General features: G+C 44.7%; 3 protein-coding genes across 4 annotated transcripts in view; all 3 read left to right on the forward strand.

Moving 5' to 3' along the window:
* snapc4 (small nuclear RNA activating complex, polypeptide 4) overlaps positions 1-1,012 on the forward strand; it is a 20,400-nt gene extending 19,388 nt beyond the window's left edge. For both annotated transcript variants that reach the window (XM_040123178.1, XM_040123179.1), the window contains exon 22: positions 190-1,012. In XM_040123178.1, coding sequence (XP_039979112.1) covers positions 190-294 — 105 coding nt within the window. In that variant the 3' untranslated portion in view covers positions 295-1,012. The remainder of the gene's footprint in view (positions 1-189) is intronic.
* A 1,753-nt stretch (positions 1,013-2,765) lies between these two features.
* On the forward strand, positions 2,766-9,807 carry card9 (caspase recruitment domain family, member 9). Its single transcript, XM_040123206.1, has 13 exons — positions 2,766-3,000; positions 3,306-3,375; positions 4,484-4,621; positions 4,744-4,862; positions 4,974-5,180; positions 5,267-5,350; positions 5,566-5,784; positions 6,425-6,550; positions 6,962-7,150; positions 7,536-7,593; positions 7,686-7,813; positions 8,774-8,832; positions 8,908-9,807. Exons 1-13 carry the CDS (start codon positions 2,887-2,889, stop codon positions 8,999-9,001), a joined length of 1,605 nt encoding a protein of 534 aa, XP_039979140.1. The 5' UTR covers positions 2,766-2,886; the 3' UTR covers positions 9,002-9,807.
* Positions 9,808-10,006: 199 nt separating this feature from the next.
* ccdc180 (coiled-coil domain containing 180) overlaps positions 10,007-20,000 on the forward strand; it is a 33,047-nt gene continuing 23,053 nt past the window's right edge. Inside the window, exons 1-12 of the mRNA XM_040123173.1 lie at positions 10,007-10,232; positions 11,164-11,261; positions 11,425-11,510; positions 12,540-12,649; positions 12,922-13,050; positions 13,766-13,876; positions 14,729-14,824; positions 14,906-15,069; positions 15,278-15,385; positions 16,135-16,214; positions 16,737-16,825; positions 18,370-18,489. Of these exons, the coding sequence (XP_039979107.1) occupies positions 10,173-10,232; positions 11,164-11,261; positions 11,425-11,510; positions 12,540-12,649; positions 12,922-13,050; positions 13,766-13,876; positions 14,729-14,824; positions 14,906-15,069; positions 15,278-15,385; positions 16,135-16,214; positions 16,737-16,825; positions 18,370-18,489 (1,251 nt within the window). The 5' untranslated portion in view covers positions 10,007-10,172. The remainder of the gene's footprint in view (positions 10,233-11,163; positions 11,262-11,424; positions 11,511-12,539; positions 12,650-12,921; positions 13,051-13,765; positions 13,877-14,728; positions 14,825-14,905; positions 15,070-15,277; positions 15,386-16,134; positions 16,215-16,736; positions 16,826-18,369; positions 18,490-20,000) is intronic.

The raw sequence follows: 20,000 nt of genomic DNA on the forward strand, positions 1-20,000 counted from the left end.
TGAGACAAAGACAGATGACGATCAGATGATCAGAGGCCTGGATGCTGTTACTGAAACATGTAAACAGGGAGAAAGATAACCAGGTTTCTTTATGATCCATGTAAACATCAGATCCTGAATATGACCAAATCCAGGACACTGGAGTGTGTGCGCTCAATGAGAAGTTTTTTTGTTTTGTTTTTTCTCCAGAGATCTTTGCTGCTGTGTGACGGGTCAGGAGCTCCAGCCAGTCACTTCTCAGGCATTGTCAACACTGACACACCCACTCCTAACCAGACCAGGCCAGACCGGTAGAAACCAGATCACCATCGTCCAATAAAAACCCCAGATCTACACGTTTAGTTCAAACGTTAAGATCAGTTGAAGTTGAGCTGAAAGATTCTCCTCTTTAATTCCTGTTCGATTAAAAGAAAATAAACAGCTACCAATTTGAATAAAAAGGCAGTTTGAGTCCTGGAAAACTTTAAAGAAATAAATTGTTTTCATTTGACAGCAACAAAACTCACTTTTCAGAAAAAAGTCTTTTCTACACTTAGAAATCAGAGAGAAACGCTTTGATGCTTTGAGAATGATGGAGAGTAAGATCGAGTGGGTTCAGAGTGTCACCAGGTAACAGAGCTCGTAAATAAAACAAACAAATAAAACCTTAAATGCACCAACAAGGTCAAAATATTCAAATAGATCATGTTACTCAAAAAATACAATTTTCTAAAAGAAATGTAAATTCTCTGCAGGTTGGTTTTCACAGAAATGTGAAAAGTGAAGCCAGTGTCTGCCCAAAGGCAAGAAATCAATCCATAAATGATTAATTATTGGAAAATGATCAGTATGGTTGTGAAGAGAAGTCACAAAATCAGCTTTACGGGTCAGTGTTGAGCGTTCAGGAACCTCAGAAGGAGTTTTAAAGTCCTGAAATTGCACTAAAATACGTTTTGTTGTTATTTTTGAGTTGTTTTTTTTATCCTCTGTAAAGAAAAAGTTCTATTATTATATGCTGATTATTCTGTAATAAAGAGTTTATGTGAAATCAAGCAGTGTGCACTTTACATATTGTACATGTTTGTGAGGGCCGTTTAGTGTTAGACCTGCAAAGTGAGGACTCCATGTACTGTGAGGACACTGGATTGTGAGGACTTTGTGAAAAGTGAAGACTGAGTAGTTAGGACAAAGTTAGGACTCTGTGGGGTCATTGTTTGGTGAAACTCGTACCTTCCCGTTTGTTTCTGCTAAATCGTCTCTCGGGCGATTTGACTTGTCACTGTCACACTTTCTTCTTTTTCTTCATTTGGTTTCACTTCCGCTTGATAAAACTTCCAGGAATCGACATTAAAAAAAAACCTATTAATGTTTCCCTTTCACCAAGTCATTCCTCTTATGACTTCTCTAATTTTCACTTCTTCCTCTTTCTGTCGCTTTCTGTCCACACGAACGCAGCTGACAAGATAACGGACGAATAAACTGACAGACCGAGGACTTTAGCGCGTCGGCTGCTTCATCATCATGAAACTGATATTTACCGTCTGTGAAGGAAGCACTCAGATCCTTTACCTCAGTAAAAGTACTAATACCACACCATGAAAATACTCTGTTACAAGTAAGAGTCCCAAACTTTTACTGACTCAAGTAAAAGTTTGTAAGAATAATCAGGAAAATGTACTTAAAGGATTAAAAGTACTCAGCGCAGTAAAATGCCCCCAATGAGTTTCACTATTATACTGTATATTAAATCGTCAGATTACTATTACTGATGCGTTAATATGTAAACTGCATATTAATGCTGCAGTTGGCTCAGGAGGAACTCATCTGAACTATTTTATGTAGGAATGTAACTACTGGTTATATTCATTATGGATTAATCCATTGATTGCTTGGTTTGTAAAAAAATGGCGAGAAAAGCCGCCACAATTACCCAAAGTGACTCCTACACAATCTTTGTTTTTTCCACCCAACAGTCAAAACCTCAAAGTCATAAAAACTAAATTAAAATGATTAGAGCAGCATCATGAAATATTTCTGTTTCTTTGCTTGGTTTTTTCCATAGTTTCCAGTTAATTTTCTGTCAATTGACAGACTGTTGGTAGTTTCATCTCTAATAATACATCGTGTGTTATTTGTTGTTTATATTTTGTTTTAATAACCTGAATTTGCACAGTAACGATAGCTTTGTAATAAAAGTAGTGCAGCACAAAGTCCATATCTACGAAGTATAAGGAAAAAGACAACACTCAAGTAAAGTACAAGTAAAGTACAAGTACCTCAAGTGCAGTATTTGAGTAAATGTACTTAGTTACATTCCATCACAGGTCATAAAATAATGAATCTATAAAGAGGGAAAACATAAAGATCCCGCCACAGACAGATTCATGTACCGTCCTGTGTCTGTAGGGTTTAATGACACTTCTCTTATTATTCTTCATTTATTACTTTGTTTTATATTTTTATTCCATCTTAAATCCTCGTGTTGTTCCTGTAGATGAGGAGGTTTGAGTCCTACAGACGTTCTGTGACCTCGTAAACTGATCCGGGATCAGTCCCTGCTTACCGATACCTGAGTGTAGATCAGTGACACTGGTGACTGACAGGGTCACACACCAACTGTTCCACCTGAGCAGTTACGACCAGGATGGGTTTGATTTGATTGGTGGGTTCGGATAAATCCGGTGAATTGTGTCAGTGTCGGTCAGTGAGGGTGGAGACAGAACTGAAAACAGGAAGTGGGAGAAACGACTTCTTCCTCAGAAAACACAGAGGCAGCGACAGAGAGAGACAGATTGAGAGACAGAGACGGAGACAGACAGAAAGGGAGAGAGACGAACTGAGACCGAGACCAAGTAGATACAAACAGGTGTGTGTATCAGGAGTGTGTAGCGTGTACCCGGTGTCGTGATGGACGGAGTGTGTGAGGACGACCTCTGCTGGCTGCAGCTGGATGATTTCAGGATGCTGCTCATCAAAACCATCGAACCGTCAAGAATCACTCCCTACCTGCGCCAGTGCCAGGTGACTCCTGCTGCTGCACCTCCTCCTGCTCCTGTTCCTTTTTATACTGCTTCACCTCCTCCGTCCATCTTTCCCTGTCTTCGACAGGTGTGAGGTAACTCCTTTTTGCTGCACTTCCTTGTACTGCTGCCCTTATTTCGGCTAGTCTCAGGCACGTGCTCCTCCTGCTCCACTTTGCCAGTGTCTCTTATCCTTCCCCTTGCTGCTCCTTAAAATGCTGCATCTCCTCCTCCTCCTCCTCCTTTTCCGGTCACTTCTCCTGATCCTCCTCCTCTGATTGGTTGTTTTCTGATGGGTGCTGTCAGGTGATCAGTGCTGAGGATGAGGAGCAGCTCTTCAACGACCCCGCCCTCGTCGTCAGGAGGAGAAAAGTTGGTAAGGAACACAACCTCAGTGGTTTTCTAGAAACTCAGATCTGATCACTTTTTTGGGCTCCTCAAACCTCCACCCTGAGGAGAAACCCTGAACCAGAAGAGATGAAGACCAAGAATCCAGGGACAGCAGGTTTGTATTTATACGTTTAGCCACAGATTCAGACCGACATGCTAAAAAATGCTGTGGTCAACCCTTTGTAACAAAACCAGAATCTAAAACCAGACACTGTCTAGGGAGTCACATCAGGGTTACCACCGTCTGCTGGAACCAGGACTCAGAGCGAGCCTCAGAATCTGGATGTAAGGAAGGTACTCCTCATCTGTTCCTCAGTGTCCTTTTTCAAGTCAACTTTGGTCCTGCGGTTTACTCCTGAGGCCACATCCAAGTCTCAGGTCATTTTTCTGTCATCCATATATTCGTCAGTGAGGTCATGTCCAAGTCACTCAAATCACATCCAAGTCAACAAAGTCATGTCCGAGTCATCCAGGTCATCTTCCAGGCACAGAGGTCATGATCTTATCAACCCAGGTCACGTCCTCGTAAGTAAGTTTATGTCTGAGTCACCAGGTGACAGCGTAGTCGCTAAGGTCATGTTGTAGTCACTCAAATCAAATCCAAGTCCCCCGGATCCTGTCCTAGTCATTTAGATTGCACATAAGTCCCTAAAGTCAAGTCAAATCACACAGTTCTTATCTGATTGATTGTGATGACGTCCAGGTTACTCGGGTCACGTCAGAGTCTCTAAAGTCCCGTCCTAGTCACCCAGGTCCTGTAGGAGTCCCTGGCATTATGCCAAATCACAAAGACCGCATACAAATCATTGTGGTGTTGTCTGAGTTACTAAGGTCACCCGCGAGTCACCCAGGTCATGTCCCAGTCACCTAAATAAATTCAGAGTCTCTAACGTCATGATCAAACAACACAGGTCACAGCCGAGTAACTGAGGTTAGTCTTGAGTCGTCTGGGTCACTGCGTGGTCATCAAGATCCGAGGTCCAAATGCAAACCAGGTCGAGGCCTTCACCTGGTTCGTATCCCTGACAGCCCTCCCGGTCAGGTCTCCTCTGACTGTCTGACCTGACCTTTGCTGTGACCTTTGACCTTTACAGGAGCGCTGCTGGACATCCTGCAGAGGACAGGGGTCAAAGGTTACACGGCCTTCCTGGAGAGTCTGGAGCTGGATTATCCTCAACTGTACAGTCGAATCACCGGGAAGGAGCCTAACAAGACCTTCAGCATCCTCATCGGTCTGTCTGTCTGTCTACCCGTCTGTCTGTTTGCTCGTCTACCTACCTGTCTGTCCGCCTGTCTTTCTGTTTAAAAATTTGTTGTAGATTGATTAGCGGTTTTAATTTGTCTCTCTGTTCAGACACTGCAGGAGAATCTGGTCTGACCCAGTTCTTGATGTCGGAGCTCAGCCGCCTGCAGAGGGCGTTGCAGGGCGAGAGGAGACGCCGCCAACAGGCCTGCTCTGTTGCCAAGGAACAGGTTGGCGTAGCAACTGGGTTACTAGGGAAGAGTTAGAGATGGAGCTCACAAAGTTCTCTGCTTTGGTTAATTCGTCGTGTTTCGGTGTCCTGTTTTTGTTGTGGCCTCCAGGAGGCGTGGTCTCGGCAGCAGCAGCTGAGGGACCGCGAGCTGAGGAAGCTGACTGAGCGCGTGCAGAAGGTTAGGGAGGAGCGGGAGCGGCTGAGCGAGGAGGTAAAGCAGCTCAGGGACCACAACTACAGTCTGATGGCCGACATCAACACTCTGAACCAGGAGAAGAGTAGCGCCCTGCTGGCCAACAGAGACCTGCAGATAGAGGTCAGCTGATCTCTGACCTCTGACCCCTGATGACCGTTCCAGAGAGCTGATGTGACCTCTGACCTCTGACCTCTGTGTGTGTGCAGGTGGAGCGCCTGAATCACACAGTGCTGCGAGCTGAAAGTCAGACTCGGCTGTTACGAAGACGAACACTGAGACCACTGCAGGAGGTAGAGTATGACACACTTCAACTGTTTTCAGTGCTGACACTTCCAACAATTCACACTCTTCATCTTCAGCCGCTGTCACTGCTTTCAAACACACTGACACTTCAACTGTTTACAGCCTCTAAACACCAACTGCTGCATTAGTGAGGTCCAAGACTCATGCTGGTGATAATGTATCAGAAACTCACTGACTAACATGTTGAAATGTGTGTTTTCAGAGCAGGAGTCTGGCTCTGCCCACAGAGACCTTCTTCCACCCCAACAGACTGGAGGAGCAGAGAGGGGAGAAACAGGAGGAGAAAAGTGAGGAGAAGGAGGAGGAGAAAAAACAGGAGAAGCAAGGAGAGAAGGAGGAGAGTCCAGCTCCTTCTCAGATGACCCTCCTCGTGTTCAGACTGAGGAGAGATCTCCACAGAGCAGAGGAGCAGAAAGCCAGGGTGAGGAGGGGGACGAGGAGAAGGAGGAGGAGATTTTGAGTAAAGTCAACAAAACGTAACAGGAGCTTGAAGTTAAGTTAGTGAAGTTAGTAAGTTCTTGGCACAATGTCTGAACCACGTTACAGATAAAAAAGAGGGAAGATTCCTTTCTGCTGATCACAACACATACACAGATCTGCAGTAGCTAAATATTTCACAATAAGAGTTTGCTGGATAAATAAAGTGCAGGATTCTTAAATGCACGTCTGTGGCTGTATTAGACATGGGGTATTAACGAGACAACAGTCCCCGTTTTCCAGTTATCTCATCAACGAGAGATGAATGGAAAAAAAACATATTCATTTCGCTTTCTATTAATAAAACTCAAAACTTTATGCACAATTAAAGCCTTCCAGAGAGGTGAAGGGATTAGGCTCCCTGGACTGCTGGAGGCTTTTTTTGTGAAACAGATGGATAACATGAAAGCTGCAGGCTTGACGTTTCCCTCTATGTTGATGATCTAGCTTTGTTTGTGAGAGAAGGATATGTCTTATTATTTGGCTCGGGGGCTATGTGAGGGGGGTTTATCAGCTGAGCAGCTCAGATCAGTTGCAAAACCTTGAGACCTTGAGACTTTGACACTGGGTGTGTTTGTTTTCAGGGTCTGGAGGAGAAGGAGGAGCTGGAGCTGCGCTGTACTCAGCTGAAAGGAGACGCCAGGATGTACCGTCAACGACACAAACAAACCCTCAGACAGCTGGAAGAGGTGATCAGAGAGAGAGACAAGGTGAGGAAGAGGATTTTCTGTTTCTGTTACGGTGCAGTCAGATCAAAATTCAAATCATGTCTGTGTGAAACAGGGTGACACATATTCGGGCCTTGTTCAGACTGCCAGCCAAAATCTGTTTTTTTGGCACATCCAGATTGAATTTAGTAATTTTGTACAGTAAAAGCCACATGAAATGCCAAACCGCATTTGGAGGTGGTTTGAACTGCCATTCCAATCAGCAGAGGGAAAGGTGCTGATTGGCTGCAGTGAGTGTGAGGACAGTGACAGAAGTTAATGACAGTATGATGTTTCATTGACCACTGGTTCATTTACAGCTCTGAGGACTGCTGCTTACAACACGCCAGGAGAGTTCTCCAGGTGGATTCTGGTCTGACTGCACCTGTAAAGCCAACTCTCTGATTGTTTCAGGCTCTGTCGTCGCGGGCGGAGCAGCAGGAGGAGGTGCGGCAGCTCCTGCAGGAGAAGGACCAGTACAGGGAGCAGGTCAGACAGCTCACTGAGCAATCTGATAGGCTGGAGCTCCTCCTGCTGAGATCACAGGGGGAGGAGCTACAGCTGAGGACACGCCTCCGCCGACTCAACTGCAACACCCACCAGGTGAGGAGGAGGGGAATGACACAGGTGATGTAAGTGTAGGACTTAGGACCAGGTTCAAAAAACCCCAAATCCTTTTGAATCCCTTATTGAATCTTTTAAAGTCATTTGTTTGGTGGAATAAAAATAAAAAACTCATTTCAACTGTTTTATGGAACAAAAGATAAAACTTGATATTTAAGGATCAGGCTTCTTTTAATCACATTAACAACACATTTGATCATTTTAATTGATTTATGGATCAGTCACCAGACAAACATGACACTGACTCTAATGGAAACTAATTAACGATCAGACCTGAACCGTGGATCCTGCTGAGCTGAAGATTTGTAGGACTTTCACAACATATTTCATCTCTGTGACATTCGTTAACTCTGTCCTCACTCAGTGTGAGAGGAGTGTGAGCAGTGAGGAAGAGGAGGAGCCAACAGAGAACGCGGTGAAAGGTCAGAGTGCTGTCATGTGACCTGCTGTCGTATTAAAAGGTGTCATGTGACCTGCGGTCGTATTAAACCCTGTCATGTGACTCTGGGATCAGGAAGCAGTGAGGAGGTTCGCAGCGGGACGTCAGGGGAGAATGAGGAGGCGGCAGCGCTGCAGCAGCACAGCTCTCCTCTAGGAGGCGCTGCAGAGTCTGAGCAGAAGCCCAGCACTACTGCATCATGGGTAATATACCGGAATTTCTCTCTACATCCTCTGTCTGTCTGTCTGTCTGTCCGTCAGTGTGTGTCTCTCTCTCTCTCTCTCTCTCTGTCTGTCTCTGATTAGTAGCAGCAGGTTGATAAACACTTGTGAACAGGTGTATTTACACTCTGAGCTGTGACACTGACTGACATCGAGGTTTGAGTCTCCGTCACTGTGAACACTGGTTCCTTCTTAGTTCACTGTGGAACACCTGACTGTAACTCAGCACCTCTGCAGACCGACAGAACTGGGTCAGACCAGATTCCACCAGTTCAGTTGCATCTCATCACAGACCAGACTCTGAAAGACCAGACTCGCTGGTGACTGAAAGAGCCACTGAAGTTCACTGAACTCATGGTCAGGTTCATGAAACCAGTTTTTAGACGACTTTACTTTCTGACCTGGTGCATTATCCTGCTGGAAGTAGCCATTAGAAGATGGTAAACTGTGGCCATGAAGGGAAGCACATGGTCAGCAGCGACAAACCATGATTGGTTGCTATTAAGGGGCCAAAGCGGAGCCAAGAAAACCTCCCCCACACCATTACACCACCAACACAAGCCTGGACTGTTGACACGAGGCGGGTTGGGTCCATGGATTCATGCTGTTGACACCAGATTCTGACCCGACCACCTGCTGCCTCAGCAGAAATCCAGATCCATCAGACCAGGCTACGTCTTTCCAGTCTTCAACTGTCCAGTGTTGGTGAGTCTGTGTCCACTGCAGCCTCAGCTTCCTGTTCTTGGCTGACAGGACTGGAACCTGACGTGGTCGTCTGCTGGTGTAGCTCATCCACCTCAAGGCTGGACGTGTTGTTTCCATTCAGCATCTGTCAGCTCCAGAGTCACCTGATATGATTTATTGTTTGACCCCATGACATAGGATTATCCAGCTGTCTCTGTCTCTGCCTGTCTGTCTTTACCTGTCTCTCTGTCTCTGCAGGAAAAGCAGACAGACGACTGTCTGACCTCCAGAAGTCGACCGAACTTCTTTTACCGCAGGTGAGCAGAGATTCATTTTAACTTTTTCGAAAATGTGACGGCAAGTATCAGCTTTTTTTGTTTCCATGACAACAGGAAGCGAGCCGTCAGGTCAAAGTTAATCTGTAAGGAGTACACAGCCGGTAACCTTGACGACAGCAGTGGCAGTGACATCACTGACTCCGACTGAACACACCTGAGATCACATGACCAAACATCACCATAACTCAAACACACTTTGACTTTTTTGTGTGCGTGGTTTTGGGTTTTTCTCTGTTTGATCTTTTATTTCCTCTGAACTGGTTTTTATTGCAGACACCTGTCCGTCCCTGGTCTGTTTTAAGTCTTTATTGATCATCTGATCATCAGTTCATCACTGTGTGTTAAATGAGGTTGTTGGTTTGTGAGCTAGCGGACAGTGTGTTTGGATTGTTTACTGCAGTAAAAGTACTAACACCACCCTGTGAAAATACTCTGGTACAGGTAAACGTCCTGCACTGAAAATGTTACTCAAGTATAAGTAAATGTAATCTGGAAAATGTACTTAAAATATTAAAAGTGAAAGCACTCAAAGCAGAAAAGTGTACCATGTGAGTTTTATATTATTATGTATTATATCATTACATTATTATTACTGGTGCTGGAGTCGGTGGAGGTGGAGTTAATTTTATACAGGGTACAACTGATTGATTTGTTTGTAAAACATCAGAAAATAAGTGTTGCCACAGTTACTCAGAGCTAAAAGTGAAACCTTCGCAATGTTTGTTTTGCCTGATCGACAGACCAAACCTCAAAATTAATAACCATTAGAAAATTAAAAAGACAAGAAGCAAATCTTAACATTTGAGAAACTGGAACCGGGAAATATTTGGTATTTTGAAATGAAAATGGACTGAAACCATTATCAAAGTAGTTTCCAATGAATCTTCTGTCGGTCAACTATTGGTTTCAGCAGAGCTTGTATATTGACGGGCGGTTTAAAACATAATAAAACATATTCTTTAAACTCTCCACGTGTTTTGTTTGTGAAAATCTCGATCTGTAAAGTAAAGGAGCATTTCAGCTTCTAAACGACGCGAAGGACTGACTTTTCTGCGGGTTCTGAATGTACGATTTTCTCCGCTGACCGCGAACGTCGCAAAGCGTTGGTTGTCATGGTGACGGAGAAACTTTAAGCCCGGCTGAACGAAGCAAAGCAGGTACCGACGGTTTAACGGAGAGTCTGACGGACTTTACACCGACAGAGAGCCCAGAAGGGTCTGAGGCCGCTCACCGGAGCCCCCCGCCCCAGCGCAGACCGCTGCTCCGGCCCGGGAACTGAACGATCCGGATCTGCTAGCAGCCGGCTAACGACCGTTAGCATGTGTGAGAGCAGAGCGGTACCGAGCGGAAAGGTGTACCGGCAGCTTTTCGACGCTCAGGTGAGTCAAAGTTCACAGTGTGACAGCCAAACGAGGCGCAGCAGTCCGGTAACCGAAGTCCGTCACAAACCGGGTCAGACCAGCACAGGTGAATGTTTGGGGGGGGGGGGACAGGTGTTTCAGGTCAGGTGGACACCATGAAGCTAGACGGAACTCTGTGCGGTTCTCCGTGCTCCGGTCGCGTAACCCCGTGTAAGAAACACTGGGGAAATTACAACCTCGTGTTTTACCTGTCCAGGTGCGAACGGCATACTCAGACGCAACACAGGTAACGCGGGTCTGTTGTATCCGGGATGATTAGACGTTTGTCCAGGAAACGAACCTTTCACCTCTTCTGCAGTGATTGGTCAGTCGGAGACTGCGCGGTTTTCTGTTTTAGTTTGGAAGTGAGGACGTTTTCATGGCAGGAAACAGAATTTATAGGAAACAGGGACAAAATGTCTCCAGAGTCTTTACGGTAACCCAGTGCGGATTCAAGAAGTCTAAATATCATGGTTTTTTCTGGTCTGGATGTGAAAAAAAGCAGTAAAACTACTTTTGTTTTGTGTTTTCACAAATCTGACAGGGTTTTAAAGACTTACTGGAGTCTACTGGTTGATAAGTCCAGGTCTGAGAAGTATGGATGTGGTGCTTTTTAAGCTGGACCTGGTCTGTTGTCGCACGTGCTTTTTTTGTTTCCGCTTTCATAAATAAAATAAAGGTTCCACAGATGTGACAGTTGGTTTTACGATTGACGGCAGATGCATGTAGAGAATTGATGTATGATCGGATACTGATCAGATACCAGGAGACAAACTCAAGTTTTTTCTTTCTGTTTGAAAGTGTTGTGTTTATTATTGTATCATTATCATCATATCATGACAACGAATGTGATTTGCCCGTTGCGATATTTGTCTGTCTCAGGTTGTGTTGAACTCTTGTGTGTTTGTAGGTTCAGCTGTCCAGGTCTCTGCTGGCTGGACGTAAAGACACGAGGACAGACTGTCTGTCTGCTGAGGACAGCAACACACACTGCAGCACTACCAGCAGGTAGACAGGCAGGGAGCGACAGACAGACAGAGACAGTTAGAGACAGTTAGAGACAGACAGGTAGAGAGAGACAGACAGAGACTCCAACCATACTTCCTGTACTGTGCCATCTCTCAAACGTGTTTCCGAAATATGTCTCTGTCTCTTTCTGTCTCTTTCTCAGGTTGTTGTGTTCGTCCTCCAGCAGGGGGCAGCAGGTGGATGATGATGATGATGTTGTTGATGTCAGCAGACTTCCTGACACTGTGGGTTCGTACCATGTTGAACCATATTGAATCATACTGAACCGTGTTGAACCGTACTGAACCGTGTTGAACCATATTGAACCGTATTGAACCGTACTGAACCATGTCGAACCATGTCCAACCATCTCGAACCATATTGAATCCTGTTGAACCGTACTGAACCATGTCTAACCATGTCGAACCATGTTGAACTATACTGAACTGTACTGAACCGTGTTGAACCGTATTGAACCGTATTGAACCAACCATGTCCAACCATGTTGAACTATACTGAATCATGCTGACGTCTCCTGGATGGTTTGCAGCTATGAAACAACGTGATGAGGTCACAGTGCTTTTACTTACAAATGAGGCATATTCTACATTCAGCAGGTGATTTGATAGATTAATATTGGTAATAATGAAAGATTATTCCGTAGTTACTACAGGAAATTGCACAGTGTGAGAGCATAGAACAGTATTTGTTTAGACAGTTGTTAAATTCTGACTACAAAGGCAATTTTTTCTGACCTTTTCTATCTTTTGCTCTTTTTCTAATGAAATACTGAACACTCTTGTTCGTTCAGGCCTATAACAATCTTTCAAAGTCAAAAACAAAACAATCTGAAAAGGAAAATCCCTCTTTGGTAGAACTTCTCAAAACATGTGTCCACAATATGGTCGTATAACCTGTGAAAGCAAGCCCACAGAGGTTGGGAGACACTACTTTACTGAACAACTCTTCATTTTGTCTTTTTGGAAACACAAACAGCGGGAAGGATTTCACTGAACTTAGCTTTAAGTCTTCAATTAAAACAGTCCTCATGGAGCCCAAAGGACAGAGTCTGCGTGTGAGGATTAATAAATGAAAGACCAATAAACTGAGAGGCAGCAGCAGTCTGAACATTCATATAGGCCCAACAGAGCGAAGCGAGACTCTGATAACACGTTATGAATAAAATAAAATCCTGGCTTCTCAGGTAGTGTTTAATGTCCCACCCTCACAACCAATCACGGCTGCAGCTCCAGCTGTCGTCCTCTCTCTCTCTTTCAGTGGTCGATCGTCCGAGCTCTGACATCATCGAACGTCTGACGGAGAAAAAACATAAAAAGCATAAAGAAGCTCTGAAACAGCTGGATACTGAACTGACAGAAGTCACTCAGGTAGAATATATACTGATATAATACACCGGAGGTAGTATACACATTAATATAATACACCGGAGGTAGTATACAGAGTGATACAATACACCAGGGGTAGTATACACATTGGTATAATACACCAGCGGTAGTATACACATTGGTATATCACAACAGAAGCTGTATACTGTACATATTGGTATAGCACACCTGGGGTAGTATACACACTGGTGTATAGTATGTTGTACGCACAATACACCTTCTGACTTGATCTAATTTACACGTCATCTTGTCAGGTGTGTGAGGCTCAGGTGAGGCGTGTCAGTCAGGAGCTGCTGTCCTCTCTGCAGGAGGTGGACCTCAGATTGGACACACTGAAGGACAGAATGGAACAGCTGGAACAACTGGATCATGTCAGTCTGCAGGTACACATGAGCACCTGGAACACGTCAGTCGTTGACACACAGCTCATGGGGGGGATTAGGTTCTTTAAAACACTTCAAAGCACTTGATTGTCACAATTCGCATCAAAAATCAAACTCTTTCGTAGAGTCTCAGAGTCATAACTGAGTCAGATCTGAACACAGACACGAAACACAGGTTGATATGATTCAGTGTGACGTCCACCTCCTGAGGACGTCATGATCTCTGATGTCCCTGCAGAATAAAGCTCCAGAAATTCACTTAGAAACCAGAGGAAAAAGAGGCTTCAGAGCTTCATTCAGAATCTTCATGTTTTTAAGTTTCCTTCAGTATCACAGTGACCCAGTGACAGTTGTCTGTACGTCCACGGCTACACTGCAAACAGGAGCTGATCACGGCTCCTTCAGCAGCTTTTAATGGAGACAACTCAATTTTTGTTTGGGGGGGGCCATGGTGTCAGACTTTGAAAACCCCTGCTGTACTGTAGCCACCATTGAGGAGATTGGTAGATTTATGTTACATTTTTACAGTCACATATATATATTACACTTTTTTTTTTTTTTTTTAAAGCTGACTCAAATATCTTTTAGACTTAAGATTCAAAGTTCATTCATGGAACTCTCAGAAACAGCAGTTGACCAAACAATCTCATCTTGAGGCTTAGTGGCTTTTTCTGGAGCTTTGTGATTGTGTCTGTGTGTGTGTGTGTTTGTGTAGGAGGTGTGTGATCTCTGGGAGCAGGTGGAGAAGGAGGTGAAGCTGAAAAAGATGAGAATCATGGAGCTGAACCACAAACTGACCAAATCTGAGACTCAACGAACTGACAAGGTCAGACTGAGTTTAACCCTGATGGGTTTCAGAGTCTGCACATCCAACTCAAAATGGCTGAGTGTTCATCAGCTGTCCCAGTGAAGTGTAGACGTTAGATGCTGCTTTAACAGTGAAGCTGCTGAAGCTGCGAGCTGCAAAGAAAAGTGTGTTAGTTTGTGAGGAACACTACTTGAATGAAAAGGATGATTTTATCAGCAGGGTTCAGTGTTATAGGACAGGTTCACAATTTTTCAAGTCAGTCTTCAAACATTAGTCAGGTCCCCATATGAACATATGACCAGGTTTTTCATGCTGTAATCACTCCTACCGTTCATACGGCAACAGATCTCTGGAAGTGATGGAGGCCAAGTCCACAGTCTTCGTTCTGTATGAAATACCTTCTAAAGTCTATCTCAGGTTAATGTGAAGCTTCATCAATCGAAGTTAAAAACATCAGGACATTGACTAAAGTTAAAGAATTTTTAGTGTAAAATGAAAGTTTAAAGTGTGTCCACACAGGAAGCAAGGCAGTGTGAAGACCATGGAAAGACCTTATAGATGCAATTAAAAGTGAATTCTCAGGGGGCGGTTTGAAGTGAGGTGAGGACACACGAGTTGAAAATGTTTCAGCTTGCAAATTCACCTGTATCCCAGAATTTATGAACTACACTTCATAAACATACAGAGGAAAAAGGAGAGACTGAAGGAAAACAACAGGGAGAGGTGGAGTTTCTGCTGAGGATGAACACAACACTAACACACACAAACACTCTCACACACACATTGACCTTCAGTCTGAATGTAGACTGAATGGAAACAGAACCAGGATCAGTTATGAAGCCTGTTTGAAACACTGCTCTGTGTATGTAGATCAGAGCCGTGCTCAAGAAGCACTGCCACCTGCTGGAGAAGATCAGCTTCCTGCTTCCACCGGACGTCCACAGACTGATCCACAATGAGGCCACGGTAACACACTGCAACCTCAGACCTCTGAACTCTGACCTCTCACACACTGATAGCTACAGTTCTCCTCTGTCTGTGCATCAGATGTTGAATCAGTCTCTGCTGGCGAACCGTCGCAGTGTGGCTCGTCTGCTGCTGCTCCTCCAGGAGGAGAACCTGCAGCATGAGTCACTCCTCCATCTGCACTGGGAGGACTGTATGAGCCGCTGGAGGAGGAGCAGAGTCACCGACATCATATACCACTTCAGGTGGGTGGAGAACCAGGTCATAGACAGGTCCAAACAGGTGCAGAGCCAGGTCATAGACAGAATAGACAGATCCAAACAGGTTGTAAACATGGTTAGGATAATACTGTCAGTAGTATCAGTAAAAATACTAGTTGTACTGCAGTATTTAGCAGCTGTATCATTGGTATTTGTATAAACTGGTTCAGGATCAGTAGTATTTGTGTTGCAGGAGTCTCTGCAGCAGTGATGCGGATCCGCAGCTGATGTCAGTTCAGCAGTTGAGACAAACTCAGCAAGATCTAACAGAACAACGTCGTGACCTCATCTACAGGATCAGGTAACAGCAGAGACTTTGTCTTCTGATTGGTTCAGTTTGTCTCTGTGGCAGCGACAGGTTGTTCTGTAGCTTCAGCCTCAGTCTGTTTTCTTGCTCAGGGGGGAATGTTGGGTCTCTGTAAATATAACTATAAAGAGTTCGTTCTACGTGCTGTACATGAAAAGTGCCCTGAGATAACCTCTGTTAGGATTTGGTGCGATATAGATAAAATTGAACTGAATGGAATTACTGATCCTGAATGTTGTGTTAACTCACACTATGTGTGTCAGTCTTCTTTTCTCCATAAACAGAACTTACAACATTATTCTCACTGTGAGAGAGAACTAATTATATTAATATTAAGACAGGCTCACTATAGTTTAGAACGGATCTGTTGACAGTAGCCGTCCGGCCAATCAGACCATGGAACTGCTAAAATTTCTGACCCGCCAGAAACCAGTTGTCCCCACAGACAGATCGATCGATTGATCAGGTGATTGACTGACGTTGAACTGGTCAACAACAACTACCAATCTGGCAGAAAGTAGTTCCGATTCTAAAATTAGTCGGAGGCGTCTGATTCAGGACTAAACTGTCCTGAATCCGGAAACGCTTTTACTGTTCAATGTCTCCAGTTCAGTTGACCTGTCTGATGTGTTGTGTTGGCTGCAGGATCCACTGAGTCCACTGATGATTCCAGTTTTTAAATAGTGTACAGTATCTACCCCCGCATGCTAGTTGTGTAATCGCATCCTGTCTGCGTGTTTCAGCTCCCTGGTCCCGCCCACTTGCTCCACTGCTCTGGTCTCTGATTGGTTCTGCCAGCTGACAGCCGTCAATCAACAAATTGGTACCTGTCTTCGCTTTTCTGTTTGAGTCGACACATTGTAAAGTGTGTTCCCACCCACTTTTTTAATTGGCTCATTTAAAACAAACTGAATGGAAACAAAAAAACGCTGACGTACGTGAAGCGTGAAGAGAGGAAACCGTCAGATCTGTGAGGAGCCGTGAGGAGACTGGAACCTTCCTCACATTAACACAGGAAACCAACAGAAACGTCAGGTTCCATCACTTTCTCCACACGGTTTTCCATCGTCTGAGCTTTGACTGCAGCTCTTTTAATGACCTCGTTTCGCTACGTCCTCTTCTTCTGTGGTGGTTAAATGGCAGCGACTGGAGAATCAGCTCAACCAGCTGGTTACAAGCTCATAATCACACAGCAGCAGTGGAGGGAAACAAGACTTCACTCATGTTTTTAAACTTGAAATTCAGTTAAAGTGTGAGCTCCATGTGGATGAAACCTGACTACAGTCTCACTGAGTGTGTGTGTGTGTGTGTGTGTGTGTGTGTGTGTGTGTGTGTGTGTGTTCAGACAGTCTTCATGCCGACTTCCTCCATCAGCTCCGTTGTTGTTATGAACAGACGTGGCAGGATCGACTGGCTGAGGTGGAGCGCTGTACGGTAAAAACACGCGACTAGTGTTGCTGTATTTACTGTCCCACATTTGATATCAGTGTCTGAATCCTGAGAGTGAATTTCAGCTCCGTATGGAGCCTCAAACATTCACACACATGCCCTCTCTGCTAAAAAATCTAAAAACGTGTTTTCATTTCTTCATTATGAGTTCCTGAGTGTAGCAGGACGGGCAAAAGATATATCCCTAAATAGATGTAATATAAATATAATATAAACCATAATAATACATCAAGAAAAGTAAAACATTACATCACATTACATTAATTGATCAGACACTTTTGTCCAAAGCAACAGACTATAACTGTATTCAAACCACATAGGAGCAAGAGCTGGATCTCATCCAACCAGGGAGTGTTTCCCTTTAAAACAAATGACTGAAAGGATATTCAGTACTACAGGACGAGTGCTTAGAGACGATGTTTTGTTTTTAAGAAATGAGACATGAGTAGGGTCTAGTGTGGGTTGCACTTAACTATAAAAAGGTTGGCCAGAGAACAATCAAAAAAATGCATTCAAAATTATTCTAATTAAAAGAAATTTGAATAAAGATCAAAATACACTGACGGTGGGGGAGGGAGTGGACTGACGCGTCAGATTCACTGAATTTACAGCAATAAAGCTGAGATTTCTGACGTGAGATCCTTTCCTCTGCTGCTCCTTCTGACATATTTAACGAATCAGAACAAAACCATTTGAGAGCTCTGCAGGACCCACATCTATCTGCAGTTTAATGTAAGCAGTCAACAGGCCTCTGGTCATGCCCAAACCACCCACATCCATCCACACTTTATCTCAACAACAGTTTTTCCAAATTAAACCAAATTTACTATGTACATCCAGTATGTGATCCAGATCTAGCATACCATACCATTTGTTGCAAATCCAACCACAGGTGGCGCTGTAAGGTCATGATTACATTGTTCAGATATCCCCAAATAGGATATTCACATCCAGGATATTCTCCAGTACAAATCCGACAAAAGGTGCTGCTGTTTGAAATCATTGACTATTTAATGATAATGTTTTGCTTCCATAGGTCAGTGTCCACTGTGATCTATAAAACTGTTGTTAATCAGTTCAGTGTTTGATTAAGTGTGCTTAGGGTTTTACTTTTATATTCATTTTGTTTTTGCATCTTAGCTTTTATGTGCATTCCGCAGAACGGTAGTTAGACAGAGACACAACAAACATGAATAAGGTGCAAAATGATTTATTGAAAAAGGTTTTACTGCAGACACAGGCTCAGCAGTCCTCGTGGTCCAAGGCTGGATCAGATCCTGATAGAGTGCCCTGCAGCAGATGGTCTGGGTCTGTCCAAGCATGGAGCAGGAGCATCGCCACACAGGTGTTAAACCACAGGTTTAAATCACCTGTGCGGCGATGCTCCTGGGTCAGCTTGCCTTGAGGTTTCGGTTGTGTCGGGTGCTTGGACCCGCTTTCAGGTCTCGTTAGTCATGTAGTATAATTCCCGTGTACAGTCAGGAGGTGGGAGTATTGGTTGTTGAATGTTATAATGTTTCCTCTTGCAGGGGGCGCTCTCAGCTCTGCAGCTGTCAGAGGAGGAGGTGAACGATGTTGTCAGTACTCAGCTCCTCACTCTGATCGGACGAAGCCAGAGTCAGGATGAAGAGCGATTGGCTGCATTAGATGTCAGTCACACAAACATGACCGAGACTCTGTGTCCCCACGTCTTTATAGGCCGAAGCCGTGTCTGATTCAGTGCTTACTCTTCACCAAAATACACCCAGAGTCCAGTTTATTAGGAACACCAGCTCCAACTGAGTCAGTCTGATCCAACAGTCCTGTAATAATCCTCCTTCATGAAGGTTGTGAGGTTCAGTTTGTGCTGAAACGGTTTCAGAGACGTGTTGATTCACCTGTGTGATGAGTTTGGAGGCTGCAGGTTGTGGAGCTGTTGAGTTGTGTTGCATTAACAGGTATTTCTGTTAGTAGTAGTATGTTTCTGTTAATAGATACACCTGTCGGTATAACACACCTGCAGCCTTTCCTACAGCACTGGTGGATCAGACTGACTAAGTTTGAGCTCAGTGTTCCTCATGAACTGACAACTGAGTGTATGTCTGTGTTTATCAAACCTGAATATTCCTACCTGTCTGTCTGTCAGTCTTTCTCCCCACCTGTCTGTCTCTCTCCACCTGTCTGTCTGTCTTTCTCACTCCATCTGCCTGTCTCTCTCTCTCTGCACCTGTCTGTCTACCTGTCTGTCTCTCTTTCTCTCCCTTCACCTGTCTGTCTCTCGCTCCACCTGTCTGTCTACCGATTTGTCTTTCTCTCCACCTGTCTGTCTGTCTGTCTCTCTTTCTCTCTCTCCACCTGTCTGTCTGTCTTTCTCGCTCCATCTGCCTGTCTCTCTCTCTCTGCACCTGTCTGTCTACCTGTCTGTCTCTCTCCATCTGTCTCTCTCTGTTTTCCTCTTTCCACCTGTCTGTCTGTCTTTCTCGCTCCATCTGTCTGTCTCTCTCTCTCTCTGCACCTGTCTGTCTACCTGTCTGTCTCTCTCCACACCTGCCTCTATCTCTGACTGTCTGTCGTTCGGTCTCTCTCTCCACCTGTCTGTCTGTCTGTCTCTCTCTCCTCTCACCTGTCTGTCTCTCGCTCCACCTGTCTGTCTACCTGTCTGTCTCTCTCCACACCTGCCTCTATCTCTGACTGTCTGTCGTTCGGTCTCTCCCTTCCCCTGTCTGTCTCTCGCTCTACCTGTCTGTCTACCGATCTGTCTTTCTCTCCACCTGTCTGTCTGTCTCTCTCTCTCTCCTCTCACCTGTCTGTCTCTCGCTCCACCTGTCTGTCTACCTGTCTGTCTCTCTCCACACCTGCCTCTATCTCTGACTGTCTGTCGTTCGGTCTCTCTCTCCACCTGTCTGTCTGTCTGTCTCTCTTTCTCTCCCTTCACCTGTCTGTCTCTCGCTCCACCTGTCTGTCTACCGATCTGTCTTTCTCTCCACCTGTCTGTCTGTCTGTCTCTCTTTCTCTCTCTCCACCTGTCTGTCTGTCTTTCTCGCTCCATCTGCCTGTCTCTCTCTCTCTGCACCTGTCTGTCTACCTGTCTGTCTCTCTCCATCTGTCTCTCTCTGTTTTCCTCTTTCCACCTGTCTGTCTGTCTTTCTCGCTCCATCTGCCTGTCTCTCTCTCTCTCTGC

Source organism: Xiphias gladius, unplaced genomic scaffold (genome assembly GCF_016859285.1).
Source record: "Xiphias gladius isolate SHS-SW01 ecotype Sanya breed wild unplaced genomic scaffold, ASM1685928v1 HiC_scaffold_1480, whole genome shotgun sequence".
Taxonomy (NCBI): domain Eukaryota; kingdom Metazoa; phylum Chordata; class Actinopteri; order Istiophoriformes; family Xiphiidae; genus Xiphias; species Xiphias gladius.

Excerpts from the sequence above, each read along its gene's own strand:
- card9 (XM_040123206.1), top strand. The coding sequence starts at position 2,887 with ATGGACGGAGTGTGTGAGGACGACCTCTGCTGGCTGCAGCTGGATGAT. Across the intron at positions 3,376-4,483 it reads CGTCAGGAGGAGAAAAGTTG|GAGCGCTGCTGGACATCCTG; the intron begins GTAAGGAACACA and ends TGACCTTTACAG. Across the intron at positions 8,833-8,907 it reads CCGAACTTCTTTTACCGCAG|GAAGCGAGCCGTCAGGTCAA; the intron begins GTGAGCAGAGAT and ends CCATGACAACAG.